The 18,928-nt window shown below is 45.4% G+C and overlaps 1 protein-coding gene across 7 annotated transcripts in view; it reads left to right on the forward strand.

Annotated features, from left to right (window-relative positions):
* grin2ba (glutamate receptor, ionotropic, N-methyl D-aspartate 2B, genome duplicate a) overlaps nt 1–18,928 on the forward strand; it is a 134,768-nt gene that overhangs the window by 32,955 nt on the left and 82,885 nt on the right. For all 7 annotated transcript variants that reach the window (XM_030089725.1, XM_030089730.1, XM_030089727.1 and 4 more), the window contains one exon: nt 2,529–3,158. In XM_030089725.1, the coding sequence (XP_029945585.1) occupies nt 2,529–3,158 (630 nt within the window). The remainder of the gene's footprint in view (nt 1–2,528; nt 3,159–18,928) is intronic.

An 18,928-nucleotide genomic window follows, 5' to 3' on the forward strand; every position in this document is an offset into this window, starting at 1 on the left:
TCGTGTGGTCCGATCTAACAGCGTTGCTTTCGCTCAATTGGCTCAAATTGCTGAAGTTAATGCAGGGTCTGATGGGAAGGTGTCAATTGGGCTGTATAGAGTCGCACAGTCTCAAATGCCAAAAGTGTCAACCATTGTTCAGAACTGGACTGTTGGCCTTGATGAATCACTTTTCACAAGGATGCATTATGGGAACCCGATCTGTAAAGAAAGTGTGATGCTTTGAGCAAAGTGCTGCTGGAAAATCCACCTGGATGTTCCTTTGACGTGTACCACCTACCGAAGAACGGTCATAGATTTCACGAAAATAGATTTTGGATGGCATCGGCCTTATGGCGCAAGATATTGCTTCAGGAATTCTTTCTGGTTCATAACCAGTTTGATTCCTCTGAATCCTATTTGGTGATCTGCTGGGCAAAATATGTGAAGGCAATACAGCCCGTGCCTTGCACATTGCAGGACTTGAAATATCTGCTGCTAACATCTTGGTGCCAGTTCTGCCGGCACAAGCAAGACCCACACAATGTCAGGCAGGTGGTCATAATGTAACGGCTGATTTTCTGAATATCTCTGTGTCCATCAACTGTGCGCATGTAGGCCTATTTTAATTGTTGCCATGGAAACAGAGTGCTGCCAGAGAAGTCCAGATTCAAAGAGGGCATCTCTCTCTCTCTCTCTCTCTCTCGCTCTCTCTCTCTCTCTCTCTCTCTCTCTCTCTCTCTCTCTCTCTGTGTAACTCTTGCTCCTCTCCTCTGTCTCTCCTCCTCTTCTCTCCGGTGCCTCTCTCTAATCTTCCCTCCTCTCTATTCCATCTTTCTCGCATCTTTCGCTTTACCAAGGTCCTTCTTGGTTTGCACTTTCCGCCGCTATCTCGCCGTCTCCTCTCCTCTGCTGTGCGCCTCCTCTCATCCCTCCCTCCTTCCTTTCCTCCCACCTCGTCGTCCTTCCTGAAGAGCGGTGCGCAATAGACTATTAACACAGGGACCTACAATTAGAGCTGACGAACCTCCAGCAATTAGTTTTCCCTAAAGAAGTTGTTCTGTCATCTCCGCATACGTCCCTTTATCCCTCTTTCAATCTCCATCTCACTTTTCTTTCCTCCGCTCTGTCATTTCCCGTCTCATTAGCTGTCAGCGTTCGCGGCGTGGATATTGTTTTAGTGTTTTTGTTCTTCTTTGTACCTTCCATCTGCCTCGTTAGCGGCAGTCATGTCGGAGAGATACGCACAATGCGAGCGCTCAGAACAAGTTTTATGAGCAACTACACCCCCCATCGCCCTGGGTATCTCTGCCCACAAACCCAGTGAACATCCATTCCCACCGACTGCACACCTACACCGACTATATGCTGATAAACTCGAGAGGACACATGCCCTCCCACTCGCTCAGATGTAAACATACAAAGAACACAAACATCTCTCTCAAAGAGCGGCTTTTTCATCTCTGCCTTTGTCTCCAGCTGTGTTGCTGCCGTCCTTATCTCGCTTCCGTCATCTCTTTCACTCCTTCACTGGATCTCATTTCCCTTCTTTTTTTGTTTTTTTTTTTTCTTTTCCATTGCTTTCCCCTGCTCACCTGGCCCTTTCTCCCCTCTGCATCCTTATTAATGAAAAGCTCTATAAATAAGCACAAAGAGGGAGTCAGACAGCGAAAGAGACGGAGGAGCGATACGGTCAAGTAGAACGTGGGAGGGAGGAGGAAGGATGGATGGAGGGATGGACGGCAAAACGGCTGCCGGTGCTAAAGTAGGCCAACAGGGCTATCAGGGCGGACGCCGGGTGTCATATCGAAGCCGTGCGAGTTGCTCCGAGCACCTCCGCCGTCAATCACTTAATCAATTTCGGCGTCAGTCAGTTTGTGCATGTCTGGAGTTGGCGTGTCACTCATCTCCCGCTCGACAGTTTGTCAGTCAGCCCAAGTTGGCGAGAAGCCGCCTTCCCCTCCATCTGGCCTTTGTGTTGATTGCGTTCGCTTCCTCTTCTCGCCTTGTTGCTGCTGCCTTCCTCGCTTGTCAAGAAACCGGCGTCTCATCTGCAGGGACGGATTATATCCTCCATAATATATAGTGTAATGCTGCTTCAAAACATTCTCCATGAATTATTGATCTGTGTAAGATTATACCTTAACTGAATTGTAGTGTGTGTGTGTATGTGTGTGTGTGTGTGCTTATATACTATTTATGTGTCAAGTGTGACCTCTTCTCTCATCCCTCTTCGGGTTTACAGCCTAGTTTTCCACACGGTTCCCCCTCCTCCTCCCCCTCCTCTCTCGCCCTTCTGTGCTCCATTTCTGTTAACTGACATTGATATGCAGTGATTCATATGATGCATGTAGCCTCTCGGCAATTCATTTTATTCAATCAATGTTGCATGGTAGTATGTTAACCTCTCTTCCCCTCTCCCCATCTCTCTTCCCTCTCCTCTTTTTCCCTTTTAATTTCCCTTTTGTTGCATTATCAACCCTCTGCCCTCCTTTTTCCCTTTTTCTATTTCCATCTCTTCCTCTCCCTCACCTCCCTCATCTCTTCAGGTATTACTCTCCCACTCCCACACCATGCCTGTCTGCAGACGCCGCGGCCTCTCCCCGCCTCGCGGTCATGCCGGGGCTCGTTCCTCCGCCCCGTCGGTGGCCAAGGAGCGAGAGCGAGTCCGAAGTCTGCATCCGCCCTGCCTGTCCCTCCTCCTCCTGCTGCTCTGCCTTCTCCACCTGCCCCCGGCCTGCCACTCGCGGAGAGAGAAGGGTGGAGGTGGAGGCGGTGGTGGCGGCGGCGGTGGTGGTGGCGGCGGCGGCGGGCACTACATCCCCATCCCCCAGCCCCCGCCGCACCACATGGCCCTGCCCAACATCCTGCGCGGCCTCAGCATCGCCGTCGTCCTGGTGGGCAACTCCAGCGAAGTGGCGCTGGCCGGGGCCCGCGAGAAGGAGGACTTCCTCCACATAGCGCCCAACGTGGAGGTGCTGACCATGAACGAGACCGATCCTAAGAGCATCATCAAGAGCATCTGCGACCTCATGACCGAGCACTGGCTGCAGGGCGTGGTGTTCGGAGACGACACGGACCAGGAGGCCATCGCCCAGATCCTGGACTTCATTTCAGCCCAGACTCACATCCCCATCCTCGGAGTGCGGGGAGGCTCCTCCATGATCATGGCCGCCAAGGTAGGAATCTTTCACTCAGCGCCGCAGTACATGTTAAAAAAAAAAAAAAAAAAAGAAGAGTCCTCGACATTTCCAGTCACTTTGTGAGGAAGTGCATGTGGGCGGTTTGAGTGCCAGAATATTAAGAGGGCCTCACCTTGAAAAACACTGAATGGAAAGTGTTGGTCAGCGGCGATGAATGCAGAGCTCTGCACTTACCCACAATTGCTGCAAAAAATACTTTCATTTGATGGTTTTCAGGAAGTAAACAAACAACTGAATTATGCCAAACATTCACTTTGATTGATAATCTTGTAAAATACTAGATACTACAGCAGAGGTAGACATTAACCTTCCATGCATCCATCCAGCTTTTATAGGGCTTTTTCCTTTCAGGGTCGCAGGTGGCCCAGAGCTAATCCTAATTGACTGTGAGATACACCCTGGACAGAAAAGCCCCCAAACAGTCACAAACCGGGGAAATTATCACTGTGAGGGCAGAGCGTTAACCACTGCTCCACCACTGCCTTCATACTGTCATTTTGAAAAGAAATCCTGTTTGTTTCACTCGAAACTCGAACGTGTCCTCGATTTCACGTCCGTTAGCTGCAGTTCACTGTGACACTTGTTCTGCTCTGAAATCTTGTCATGAGTTGATTAAGTTGCCATACACTGGGTTTCTCTCGCTTTTTTTTTTATTGCCTTTACAATCAAACACAGATTCATCACTATAATCGAGTGCAGATATTTTGCTTTTGCTTTAATGTTTTAATTTATTACAGTATGATTTTTTTTTTTAACGTGACACCCTTTCAAGATTCAGCATGACTCTTCTTCATAAATGATTGCTCCAAAAACAATACAGCAAGCTGAGACGCAATCACAGTTGTTTGTAATCTTCAGACGACCACCCCAAGGCTTTCCATGCAAATGAACCTCTAAACGCTTGCACAGTTGAGCATTAATTGAGTCAAAGACAGATTTACTGCCAGTGTTGCTGTTTGAGTGATAACTCCTTGCATCTGTAAGCAAAGATGCAGCGCATGCATTTTTGAACGCAGTCCAATTATGATATTGCATCAATACTTGGCCTAAAATGTAATATTAGTGTATCTAAAATAAAAAAAAAAAAAAAAAAAAAAAATTCAGCCCGGTTTTGACTCACCCTTTGGTAATTTTACTTGTTTTATGATCATGAACGTCATCCAGTCATTAGTTTCTTGATTTATTCCTTGCACACACAAAAAAATGTGCTCGTGGCTGCCGTTTAAATCAGTTTACTCTTAATATAAACTCTGCAAACAAAAGAAAACATTTAACATCCAACAGATGCTAAAGGTGTGTGAGCCTCTCTTGTAATGGTGCTACGGTTTGAATCGTATGCAGATAGACAGTCAGATAGACCGTCAGACTAAGCTGCGGTGTCAAACTTGAAAGACGAACTGCCAACAGAGCTGATGCCAGTGACAGGATCAGCTGGAGATTGCAGCAACACAGAGAGCTAGATCTCCGCCTATTGACAAGGCCTTTCCTAATGGGATAAAGCAATCTGCTGCTGCTTTATCTCTGTCCGCCTGGGATCTAGGTTTGGACTCCATTCCACGAAAACCAGCTCATTCACTCTGTAGTTTGTGAGTAAATCCTGCTGTACTGAATAATAACGAGTTAAGAGAACAAAAACAAAAAAATCCCACCTAAGACACTGACACAACCGTTGTTGCCGGCTTTTCTTTGAATTTTCAGTCTTATCCGCACCATCTACATCTCCACGTTGTTGTACTGGAGATTATCTGCTTTGTCTGGTGTCAACAGGTCGTAGTAGCAGAAGAGACATGAGGAAAGCCAGCGGCCACCACTGAAGCCCTTCTCTCATTTCCCTCTTGATGCACATTGAAGAGAATTAATTGCTAGGAAAACTGCATTTACCCATGCTCAAAGACTGCTGCGCACACACACACACACACACACACACACACATGCACACACGCACACACGTCTTTAGCCCCCAATCTCCGCTAAGCACAGGTTCTAAAAACATATAAATCTTTGCGAGCGATCCGGCCGTCCTCCTGCAGTATGGATGGCAGTGTTACATGTTAAAATTTATGCTCGTGTTTTATTGCATGGAAAGATGGAGGCATGTGGGCGAAGGAAAGAGGCGGCGGGGGGGGGGCCGAGGAATGCACGGGTGTCTGCGTGCGCGTGCAGAGCATCATTCATTAAGCACGCGTGCCCTGAGTGCGCCAGGCTGTGGGAAAGAGCAGTGTTTTGTGGCAAAGGTTTAAATGGATTTCCCCGGCCACAAGCCAGAGCGCGCCTCTCCTGAGAGCTTCCTCCTGGCTGCACCGAGGCCCAGGAGAGCGAGGACGGAGCTGCGCTAAGGCTCAGTCTCCAAACGGATTTGTGTCTGCCTAATGGGCTGAGACAATGGAGTGGTGAAAATACGATAGAGAAGGATCAGGGAGGGAGAAACATAAGGGGGGGGGGGGGATTGAGACGGTAAGGAGAGAGTGAGATTGGGTGGAGGGAATTTAACTTTGAGGGAGACGAGGAGAGGAATCGGGCCGGGTGGAGGTCGGGTTCAGGCAGGGTTGCTCCTGGAGGTGGAGGGCATGGCTTTGAATGGCTTTGAAATGCAGTGGAGCCATGTGAAGAGAGAGGAAGAGGAAGTTTTCTTCTGTTTCGAATTACAGAGATGGAGAAAAATGTGCTTGTAAGAATTGGGCTGCAGTATTTATTTATTTCTTTTCTTCGCAGCCACATCGAGGAAATGGACTGACAATGACTGGGAAATAGGGATTGCAATATGAGGTGTTTATCTTCTGGCATCTTGCAATCTCGCACACACCACACACTCTCTCTCTCACACACACACACACACACACACACACACACACACACACACACACACACACACACACACTGATGGCCAAATGCTGCTATTACAGCTGACAACACAACCCCTCCTTTTCATTACACATCCAAAGAACGATGATAACAGGGAGCAACACAAAAGGCGGAGAATACAGCATTTTGACTCCTGGTGCGGGCTGAAGAGGAGAAGGATTTGGGGGACTGGTACAAGATAATTCCATAAAATGTGCCCGCTGGAGTGGACCGCTGTCGTGCTGTGTGAAGAGTCGAGTTGAATCATGATCAGAATAATGCGTTTCGGCTCGCATATGCGAGTACATGGAGTGTTACTTGATGTTTGTGGTAATGAAACACAAAGCTAAGAACATTTTAATGTGCCACTGGGAGACGTTGTACCTGAAGCTCACGAAAACAGAATATGCAGCGCATCTGTCTCTCAATCGGCTTTACTACTCTTTTACAACTTTTTTTTTTTTTTTTTTAGTCTTTCCTCTTGGGGATGGAACAACACTGCAGCAGCAGCAGCAGCTCAGCAATGAAACACAGGACTAGAGCAAGCACAGTCACTGCATGTGTGCACACAGTGGAGGTGTAAATGAAATGCACAGGTGGAAACGTGGCTTCACGTCTGAGGGGGACGATAAAAGATTCCTGAGGAGTAATTTCAAAAGGGGACATCGCTGGTGTTGCCTGCATATAGTTATAGAAAATACAACAGTGGGAATCCTTTTTATTTTCATTTATTTTATTGAACCTTTATTTAACCAGATTGGTCATTCAGAAGAAATTATTCATAATGTTGACTAGAGCTTAAGTACAAATATAAAATATCAGTGAACATCACACAGTATAAAAGAAACATAAGAAGCCGAGCAGCACAGTGTTCGTGGGTTAGGAGGAAATTATATGTATCAGTGAGACTGCTCCTTAAAGAGGACTTGAATTCTGTCGGATAGATAAAATTGTCTGGTTTTAATAGTTTTTATAGATTATTTCTGCTTGTGTGTGCAGAGATTTGGAATGTGCAGGATGACTTCTGTGGATGAACCAGGATATTTGTGTGCTGTCAAGCCAAATAACCAGATACTGGTTCCATCTGTGAAAATTGTTTTAGTGCTAAATTGACAGAATGTCAGTCATATATTTTATTTTTAGTTAATATGAGCAAATGGCCTTTGTTAATGTAAGGTGGTTAATTCATATGTGGAATCATGCTAAGAGCACAACCTTTAAAGAAGAGGACAATGTGATAAATGAATTTCCAAGTAGGGAACTTAGTGTTAATAATCTCAGCAGCCCATCATGAGCCTTTCACTGCTGCTGAATGTATGGAAGTCAGTCCGAAATGTCTTGGTTTGTTGTGCATTTGAGAGACAGAGAACTGCACATACTCACACTTGCAATTGTTCATTGATGCCATCAGTTAGGAAACGAAGCATATCTTTGTGTCATGAGAAGCTGGAGTGATCTTGGATCACCTATACAGGCACAGGACCAACATGCAAACTCCACAAGGGGTGCAGCCTGGAGGAGCAGGTTAGTTAAGGGGGAAGGTAACTTGGGCTGCAGTTAAAGGTATACTGGAGGATTCTCCGTCGATTTCCTACAAAATGGCCGATTCGCCATTTTTGGAGCACTGCGCATGCGTGGCTCCCTCCGCATGAGGACGTCAGCCGCATGTCAGTTTGTTTACATCCGCGCAGCTGGAGCATCATCTTTCCGTATAGGATTTTAAAACACATTTGTAATCATGTCGGACTCTTCTTCCAATCACCCATAAGAATACGATCCGTAAAGTAGTTTCTTACATGTTTACGCAACAGAATCACATTTGAATGGGATAATAAGCATGTTTACCTGTCCAGCAGAAACTTCCCCACGTCGTGATCAGTCCTAAATCCCGTTTCTGCGGCTTCTGTTTCTGCGATGGTCGCTCCCACTCCATGTCACTTCCTTCACAATGCTCTGCGCATGCGCGGCTCGAAACCAGAGCGCGCACAGAAGCGGCGACTCGACATAATATATCATCGCGCAAACACGTTCCCACATTGATTGGCATTATGACTGCCCAATCACGAGTTGGAACCATACAATTCTGATTGGTTCTAAGGATCCTCCAGTATACCTTTAAAAAAGACAAACATAAGACCAGATGTGTAAATTGGATGTAGGAAAGTTAAACAGATAAAGGTGTGGATGGAGGAAGCCATGTGACTCCAGAATTAACAAGAAGTGAAGGAGAAGGCGGAGAAAGAGGGTAAAAGAAAGAGATGGATGGCGGCAAAAAGGGCACTCGCATCTATATCAATGAACAAGATCAGTGAGGGAGGGTTTGGGAGCGAAGTAAGCGAATGACTGCACTGAGTGCACGGCCACAGGGAGGGCGGGGTGACACACACACACACACACACACACACACACACACACACACACACACACACACACACACTGCTTATTTGCAGCAGGTGTAAAGCCATCCATCCAATGAAGCCGATGATATGCGAAAAGAAGGAGAGACGCCTCCTCTTTTCCCTGGAAATCTCAGCCTAAATAGTGATGAAGATGGGGAGGAAGATGGATGAAGCACAGCTGTACCAACATCTGTGAAAGACAGGAGAAGATGAAGGGGGACGAGATGGAGACGACAGAGGGACTCGTCCCACAGTTAAAGTGTGTGTGTGAGTGTGTGCGCGCGTGTGTGTGTGTGGTCTTTGGGTATTTGTGCGTGTAGATACCTAGCCAGCATGGCTGTTCAGTTGCCAATCTTTCGTCAGTAGTGGCTTCCAGCACCACCCTGCGCGTTGCCGCTCGACAGCGCCGATTGGACCGCGGTAATCAGAATGATCTAAAGCTTTGGCTAATGCTCATATTATCAAGACATGGCGAGCTATTTTCCTCAGCTTGTCTAGAAGGTATGGCTTTGTAGTGTTACAAATAGCTGTAGTTGTCACTGATCACCCCAGGGCCACTGCACAATGCGAACAGCGAGCTAATCCATGAGCGGAGGCTGCTGCTGGAGATCAGGGGAGCGATAGCTTCCACTTCTGCATCGAAGCTTAATATAGGATCGTCGGCAATTAATGTAAAAAAAAAAAAAGGAAAAAGGGGAAACCAGCCAACCGTGATGGCCGGAGGGAACGTGTAACATAATATGAATAATATTTACATACATGCAAACATACACAGGAGGACACACAGGCAGCCACACGCCCACACACGTGTGTTTTTGTAAATGTACAACGGGAAATATGTTAGAAGGGTAATTAATGTATGAATATTAAAGAGCAATCGGAAGAAACTCAAAACTGCAGCCACAGTTATCTGGAGCTGCAGCACATACACACGCCCGCAATGGCATGTGCGAGTGTGTGTTCGGGCATTCCCACATGAGCAAACAAATCTGTTCCCGGACATCTTTTGTGCGACTGCCAGCTTTCTCCAGGAACAAAACGGCAAGTTGCGATCAATTAACTGTTTCCCAAATAATTCAGGCTTTTCATCATTTCAGATGTGGCCGTTTGCCAGCGGGCGTCCGAGTCCTTTGTAACAAGTGAGAGTGACTTTGTGTCTGAACTTGATCGTGTGTGTGTGAGTGTGTGTGTGTGTGTGTCTGTGAACTTTCTGTCATTGTGATATTTGAAAACTGAGACCACGGCGGATGTGACTTGATTTCTGAGGTTACGATTAGTTTGAGGTGAAGCTGAGACATTGAGGACCTGATCCACTGAAGCGCCTCATTTGATCACATCATAGTGAAAGAAAGCAAATGGATGTGAATGCAGTCCTGTTCTCATGTTCACACGGTCTAATGCATGCAGAAAGCTCATTTTAACACACCAATTCTTTTTATTCTTACGGTAATCGCGCAACAAGCACGCAAAGTGAAAGCGCAATCTATTGGCCTGAGTTTACAACTTTGCACACTTTATGCTGGATCTTAGTAAATAAATCATGAGCTCTCCACGGAGAGATGGATTTCTTTTTCTTGTGGTACACTCGCTGCATTCTCTTGAGGAATTTAATCCAATTGGTTGAACATAAATGCGTCTGCATTTATATTCCCAATTAATGCCCGACAATAGCACCTATTGTTGTAGTAATCACGCAACTCCTGTACTCTGTTAATGTAATGTGCTGCTGGACTTGGCAGCAGCGCGTCCTCTCTAAAACATAGACGCAATTAGGAGCGTTTGTAAATGATAAGAGAATTAAAAGTGAGTGTTCCGCTGCCTGATGTCTCTGTCGGTGTTAGACTTTGTTTTTACTTGCCTTCCCCGCTCTCCATCTGTTTCCGTCTCTCTCTCTCTCTCTCTCTCTCTCTCTCTCTCTCTCTCTCTCTCTCTCTCTCTCTCTCTCTCTCTCTCTCTCTCTCTCTCTCTCTCTCTCTCTCTCTCTCTCTCTCTCTCTCTCACGTCGCTCCACTAATTGTTTAGTTCATTCACAGATTTTGTTTTGTCCAGTGAAAGAACAGTAAAGCTCTTGCAGCAGCGTTCCAATCCACCCTTTCATCTCCGACGTGTTCTCTTGCTTTCTTTTTCTTGTATTTTTGTGTTTTTATCCCCAGGTGCCTCTGTGAGTTTTGTTACTGTCTCTCAGCCACAACTGTTGTCTTTCATATGGGTTTTTTTTTTTTTTATTGCAAAAAAGCATGACCTAGAAATTTCTTTATCTGGAACTTTGCATAGATTTGTTGTGGTTGCATCTTTAAAGATACAAAAAAACAACGAAGCAGTTCACTAAGCACACATTAAAATCTCTTTAAAGAATAAACAATGTTAATGAAAGTGTTATTTAACTTTTCTTTAAAACTTTTAAGGACTAAACTTCAGATTATAGAAATGTGCAGGTTTATATTGAAATTCAACTTTTGTAGCAGACAAATCAAAACTGACATGACAACAAATGAGAAATTTAAGAATTTACGGAATCTCATAGTACAAATATCTTGAGTCTGTGTCATTCCAGCTTGGCCTCCATGATGTGACTCGACAGACTGTTGTAAGATGTTGTATGAAGCATGCATTCCAAATCCTGTCTGCTCTGATATGACACCAATATGAAGCCGGGTTTCGCACTGACCCGGCAGCCCGTTAATTCCCATCCTCTCCATGTTTGCAGTGTCGGTGTGAGCGTGATTAATTGGCGTCCTCGGCTTTGTGAACGGCGGGACTCGTTGACCCGGCTCAGTCGCATCGTAAAAACATTATTTTACCGCGGCGTCCAACGGCTTGGGGGAAGAAATGCGTTTTGATCACTTGTGATTTGAACCCAGGTCAGCCGTTAATGTGAAAATTGTCAAATGCCAATGTCAGTTTCAGTGTGAAAAAGCTACAAGGGTTAAAAGCGAAATGCTCCATTACCGACATGAGGAATGGCAAATGTCAAGAACGCTTATCCAAAGATGCTTCAAGTCTGTAAGCACAGCTTGAGTTCTAATGGAGTAAATGTCCCACTGCTGCCGTCTCCTTACCTTCTCATTGTCCTGATTTAGAAAATGTGACAGCCTACTGTGTGTGGGTGTGTGTGTGTGTGTCCCTGTGTGTGTGTTGTCTTTCTGGAAAAAGAGAGAAATTGCAAAAGGTGGTGCAAAAAAAAACGTAGAGCCCTGAATCTGTGTCCTATTTTCCAACCCTGTTGGTCTCAATTTACTCCCGGTGTTTAGATTGTGGCCATTTTTAAACTTTTTAAACTTTCAACTTTACATCTGAGCCTCTGAAGTCTGCCAAAAAATCATAAAAATTGATGGAAACGGATGATTTATATTTACTGAACTCTAAAGTTTTTAGTTATGTAGAAAAATGTGTTGTTTTCATAATATAGTGGATTTAGAGAATATTTCCACTCATTCTTGACTTCTTTCTCTTGTTAGAAATGGTTTTGCTGGCTGAGATCTGATCGTCTTCTTACTGATATCTTTCCCACCTACTCTCTTCACTCCTAGTTTTCTCCTCTCAGATAAGAAAAAGAAGAAACCTTGTGTAAAATGGAGCAGATGTAGTCGGGAGTGCTTCACTGGATATCGGATTCATCAGTCGCTGTTTTTCCAGACCTGAAATCTTTTTCCTCCGTACCTTTGCGGTCGCTCTCGGCTTGGCCTCTTTTTTTTTTTTTCTCAATTCACACTCTGTCTCGGTGTCCTGGGAGCAGCCACACCTTTCCCTCCATCCCAGCTTTCCACTCAGGTCTCCTGACTCCCTCCAGACGTGGCCTTGCACCTGCCTCCTCCACCTCCTCCTCCACCTCCTCCACCGCCTCCCCCCTGACTCCTGCCCCCCCACTCTTTCCCTCTCTTCCCTCTGGATTGAAAAAGTCCTCCTCTCTCCTCCTCCCTACATTTCCACCTCCAGCCAGATGATCTACAAGGAACTCCGCCCCCTCGTTCCTCGCCCTCTCCGACCTCCATTCCCCCCCCCCCCCCCCCCCCCCCCCCCCCCCCCCCCGTTATCCCCTTGCGGACCTCTCGCCGGCCCTTTGCTGGGACCCTTATTAGCCTTATCTTTCGCCTGCCTCCGCCCTGATTCATAGGTGGAGAGGGAATGAACCTCTATCTATTCATATGCTGAGATGAGTCAGTGCTTTTCCACAGCGAGGAGAGGAGACGGGAGGACAAAACTAAGTTTCTCGTTAATTACGGTAGTGGATGAAAGGATCCGCTCCTCTTTAACCTTTAAAACGACCGTCCCGACCACCACCACCGCCCCCCTCCCACCCGACTGTTTACATCCTGTGCACTTCGGAGCTCCTGCCACTCTCGTGCCCGGTGGCGGATGGCGAGATAGTCCTGTGAACAAACCCGTGACAGAGTCAGCCCCTGCGACACCCAGCGTGTTCCTGCGAGGACGCGGCTGAGCCGCGGTATCGCTCGGCTCGCGACTCTCGATCGGAGCGTCAATCAGAGGTGACCCGAGGAGTATTTTAGCGTCGCTGTAAATCCCTGCTGCCTTCATCAGTGCATCCCCCCCCCTGGTAAACAAACGGGTCTGTCACCCAGCAGCCTGGCAGCGCCAGATTTCCTAGGTTTCCGTACTGTTTTACCAGCATGCAACAATAAAAAACAGGCTGTTCCTTTAATCAACAAGACGTCTCTCTCTTTGGGATATTTCTACAAATATTTTGTTAAGCGAAGATTCAGATAAAGGTCATGCGGCTTGATCGTCCCTCTTATTTCTTTTTTTTTTTTTTTAAAGGTAATTATGCCCGCTTATCACAAGAATTCAGTCATCACATATTGATTTTTAAATGCCATTGCACATTACATGAAGCACTTTTTTAATGTCAGCAATAAATATTCTGATTGGAACGCTCCCACCTTTACTTAATGTGCCTTTTAACGAGTTATTTTTGGTTTATATTTCAGTGTCTGCTTAACCCTTTATTGGACAACTGAATATATTTGTGGATTTTTTTTTCCAGTTTGTTTCAAACTGAGACAAGTGGCTTTGAAGTTTTAATAATTCAGCAAATATTCTTTTACTCTAAATCGGTGCAACTGATCAATATTTTTAAGGAGAGTGAAGATGTACATGAAACTAGTGCAAATGATTGTATGCACTTTTGTGTGCAAATGCCTGTTTTTCAGACATTTTTGCAATACCTCACAGGAAATAGAGAAAGGAAAACTCTTCTTTTTAGTTTTGATCTGTATTATACTTTTCATAAGATTTTCATATCACATTTTAAGAAAGGAAAGAATTTAACGAACATTTGGGTAACATACCCAACAAATATTCCTGAGCAATATATTAGTGTCTCTCTCTGGACTCTGGATGGTGCAGCTCTGACACGAAGGACCTGCTCGCCGAGACTCTCTCTGTTTATTTGGTCTTCAGAGTGGAGAGCTTCGGCTTGAGATCCGAGGATCACTGAGTGTGAGTCATGTAAGCTGCTCCGGTCACGTCGGCGCAGAATCATCCTCCACAAGTCTGTTTTCTGGGCGATCTGATAAAAAAAACGCCAGCGAGAGAGAGAGAAACATTTCGTTGCACATCATAGTTTGCAGAATGAAAGAAATGGAGGAAATTAGGAAACGGGCACTTTGAGAGCTGTGAAACTTGCAGCGGAGCTCATTTGCTCCCTATTTTCATCGACACACGTTTAATTCACATTTTATAATAGTGTTACAATTCAATTTCATACAGTGGTGCATCAATTTAGAGGAAAAAGTTATTTATTTCAGCTGTATGTGATGTATGGTGGCGAGGAGATCGTAAATGCTGAATATTGCCCTTTCTACACTGATTTAACAGGCCCCAAAGAACTTCACAATGTCAGTCACCTTCACATGTTGAGGCTGCCACAAAGTGGAAGAACTTCATTTCACTGTGTTTTAGTTAAACTGGTGGAGTCGATGCACCTCATACTGAAACCGCAGGAGCGTCTTAAAGCACACAAACAGCCGTTGTTTGGATGTGATTGTTTCACTACGTGAGCCAGTGGCAGATAAGATTTACTGTGGCACAATCAACAAAGCCGTGTGTAAAATGATGCTCGTTTTTCAATCCTTTTGGTCACACGCTGCTAGTACTCAATGTTCTGCCTGAAGAAATAATCACAAATATAAATAAAAAGAAAAAAAGTCCATTTCATACAGTGTGTGTCACAAAGCAACAGATACATTCACATTAAATCAGTTTTATTAACCGTGTTAGTCATGCTGCATTGGCTCTGAATTAGGCTGAACTCTAATTCAACACGTGTAGCTCATTTTCCTTTTTAATCACAGTTTGCTTGGAAACGTTCATTTTCACAATGGTTAATTTATAAAACAATAACAGAATATGGAGTCAGCTTTATGAGCTGTTCCTGCTGCACAATAAATAAAATATCGCCACTCATTTGCAATCGCAATCACTTTTACTTCAAGGAAATATATATTTCTGAGGCTTTATTGAGTGGATGGTTTCTTTTTTTTATTTAGATCATTTTTTTTCACCCTCTTCTTTTTCATGGCCGCCCTCTTGTCTGCACCCGGACTCACCCATGGCCTCCCGTGTGACCGGGATCGAACAAGAGCAGGAGGAAAGTTAGTGGCGAGAGGCGGGAAGAATCAGGGATGTGGAAGAAGAGCACAATGCGCTCACTCCATTACTCCCCAGTGCTGAGCCTTGCCGGCCGTCATCAGCCACATGCTGCGACACGCGCGCAGCGGCCTATACATCAGCCCAATATGTTCCGATGTGTTCCTGCTGACCCGCGGTATGAAAATTATTCAGGCTGGGCGCCCTCTGCGCCGCGCACGGATAGAGTCTGCAACGCTTATGTGCAAGTCAAGTCAATTCTTCCTTTCCTGTGAGTTCACAACCGTCCAAACCACACACACACACACACACACACACACACACACACACACACACACACACACACAGACACAAAATATCTCAAAACACGAAAGGCGGCGGCAAACGCGATTGCGCGCGGCCCAGGTGACAGTCCAATCTATTTGGGTGTCACAGGCTGTTTCCATCCGAGCCGGCCCTTGTTAGCGCGCCGGCTCTGCCTCCTGACACGGACGCCGGGTGGGAAAAGCGGCCGGCGCTCCGCCGCCGACACCCTGCCTCTGCGCCGCCTCGCACAGGTGGACCGAGAGAACACGGTGAAATACGACCCCGACAGTAGATAAACTCAAGCTTGAAATCCGCTCATTTCCCTCCTCATCATCGAGCCACAGGAGCGAACTCACTTTCCCACCAGTGCTTTTTTTTTCTTTCTCTTTTTTTTTTTTTTGCTTGTTTGGCTGCCGTTTGTGGCAGAAGTGCACGCAAGGCATTATTTGGAAATCGCACAGTTTGTCTATAGTTTGTATAATTACACATAAAAGTGCACTGTTTGACTCCCAAGAATATCATATTTGCTCACTTTTGAAAATCCTCCGCCTCGTATTTATAGATCTGTCTCCACAAAAGCATTCTTGGGGGTGAATAAAAAAAAAAAAACCCACAGGAAACACAGAAAATATCTTTTTTCCTCAACCCCATTCTGTCTCGCTGCTTCCCTCCCTCACCCTATTTTCCATCTCAGCTGCTCCTTCTCTCCCCTCTTCCTCGCGTCATGTGAGTTGAGGTGAGGCGAGCGCCTGTGATGAATGTAAATGTTGCCCCTCCCATCCCTTGTTCTCCTAAATTACAGCAACCACCACCTCCTCCTCCTCCTCCTCCTCCTCCTCCTCCCTTCACTCCCTCTCTGTCTGTCTGCATTTTACCCACAACTCCGCGGTGCGTCCTCGCACGTCGGCCCGGCGAGCAATCTGCCCACCCTTCGGCATCCATACAAACACATCCAGAGATACGGCACGCGGCCGTGCGAGTCAGACGTGACGGACCGATAACGCACCTCCAGCATGTACAGTATATTCCTCGGTCTGCGGACGGCGTTGGGCCGCCGGCTCCTCTCTGAATACGTTTGGGCTCATTATCCTCATCCTCACATTCATCATCATCATCATCATCAGGCTTGTTTTCTGTAAATTATATGCAAGATTTAACGTTCTGCAGTACTTTCGGGCACATACGGGTCTAAAACAGGAGTGTCGGAACTGGCCATAATTGCAGTTGATGAGCCAAATGATGATCCAGACAAATACGAAGTGTAAACAGCATTAACTTTTTTTTAAAATTAGAAGTTATTTGCTTTGTTTCTTCAATGGAAATCACCTGTTTAGTCAATTAAAATCCTCGACTCTCCAATTACTCCATTAAAACTTGGCCGGTTCGCTGAAGTCTGACCATCCTCGTGGATTTGTGCCGTACTGTTATCAACCTAAAGCTGCCTCGTGTCAATTTAAATTACTGCACCGTGACACACTGTGACGCAGACGGACATGAGCTGACAACTTCAGGAGTTACATCAGTGCGGCTGTGCCGGCTCCAACAAACCGGGCACATTGTGTTCTCTGCAGCGGGCAGCGCACAATGCGGCTCACAAGAGTTTGTCTGGTTATCTTAAGCCCCTTTTACACAGCCTGTTCAAGGCAGGGGCTGTTGTGTTGTTATTCTGCGCGGATGCAGAATGGGAGTGCCACCTCTGAGACGGCAGAGGAGCAAATAATGGCAGCAAATCGAGGCCCGTCGAAAAAAAGGACAGCGGCACGGCTGCAACGCTTCCGAGTCTCGACTCGGGCTGGGTGAAAGCCCAAGTTCATCAGTGAGAATATTTATATAATAAAACACTATTTTCAGTTCTTAAACCTCATACCCAAAACACCTGTGTGAATAAAGAACTAGACTTCTGCTTAAATAAGCAAGAGTTACAAGTGTTCAGTCAGTGCCTGTGGCGTCGTTGGTAGGGGGGGGGGGTCGTGTGTTGGGGGTTCATCCAAGTGGATTTTGTGTGGCTGCCTTGTCCTTGATGTGAATCGAACTCGTGGAAAGGTGCAAAGCACCTTGAGACTGCTGAAGTGGTGAAAACATCCATTTGTCCTTTCTTTATTGTAAAACCTTCTGGATACCTGTATACTATATATCGCATGTGTGTCAAACATAAGTCTTGTGGGCCAAAACCAGAATGCCAAACCACCGAGCTAATTGTGCAAATTTCAAAGAAAACCTGGATTTATTTATTTATTTTTTTAGATAAATTCCTTAAGAATAGGAGACACAACACAGCACTGAGGTGAGATGTCGGAGACCTCGTTGCTTTCAGCCTGGCATCAGCCTCAGAGCCATCAGCTAAAGGAGAGGTTTTTTTGGACATTTGAATCTCTTCTGCACCAGACAGTTTCATTGAAACAGGCTTCATGTAGAGATTGTGTTCATTTTCAGTAGCAACTGTTTATTTTTTGTGAAAATATATTGACTTTTTCATCATGTATATTCTGCACCACAACAAAGAAAAATTTTGAACATTTAAATTCCTTGTTTTCGTCTTGTTTGCAGAGCACAAGTCAGACTTGTGTTTTTAAACTTGTCCTTTGTGCATTTTTGGTGAGCTCATATAAACTACAGCTCCACTCTGCGGTTCTTCAGCTGACAGGAGCGACACCACCTCCCTCAAGGTTCCGCTGATTGTGTGTTCAGAGGTGGTCGTCGACAAACCTTGGTTTGGATGATTGGTGATTTCAGTTAATGTTGCTTGACTGTCACCTTGACCCAGTCTGACTGTTCTCCTTTGACCTCGGCTGTCAATAGCACCTCTTCACACAGACATATGCCGCTGACTGTTAATTTCCCTCTTTATCAGACCAGTCCATGTAAACCCAAGCGATGGTCGTGTCAGGAAATCCCAGCAGTTTGTGACACACTGAGACATAAAACTACACCACTTAAACAAAAGCGCAGATTAAAAGGAAGTTCTGACAGTGTTAAAAAAAAAGTCAGTTGATCATATTTACCACAGTTCTCCCCCAAGGGAAAGCTGAATGAGAATACTTTGTTTATTTGCGGCTTGTCCAACAGATGTCAACACATTCACTGACAAACCTCGTCACAAACTATTGCTGGAACAGGACGTCTAATTTCATGAAGCAGTTCTCACTCAAGTCACGACAGCTCGTCGTCAGAGTGATTTTTTTTTTTTTCACGAATCCTACAGACTAGATTCTTTGGTTTATCTCAATAAAAACATTATCACTCAATAAAGTGCAGTTTTTGTCACTATTTTTATGAGCTGCTGTTGTTCTGCATCACAATCATTGTCTTGTAATGGATGACAACATGTAGCCACCAATAATGCATCAGTGGCCAAAAATGAAAAAACAAAAAAATATTTGATTTATAATTTCATAGTGATACCCTGAGGACCAGTTAAGCGATTCCAAAGGTCCAGATATGCTTACAAATGTTCTGCAGTTTGACTAAGGAGTCAAGAGGCTTCGAAACTGTGAAAGATATGCCGTCAGTGAGCCTTGTTACAACACAAAACAATCAACTAAACACAAACTTCCATTTTAAGAAGTGCAACAATCCCTCTGTTTAAATGCCACA

This window comes from Salarias fasciatus, chromosome 4 (genome assembly GCF_902148845.1).
Source record: "Salarias fasciatus chromosome 4, fSalaFa1.1, whole genome shotgun sequence".
NCBI lineage: Eukaryota > Metazoa > Chordata > Actinopteri > Blenniiformes > Blenniidae > Salarias > Salarias fasciatus.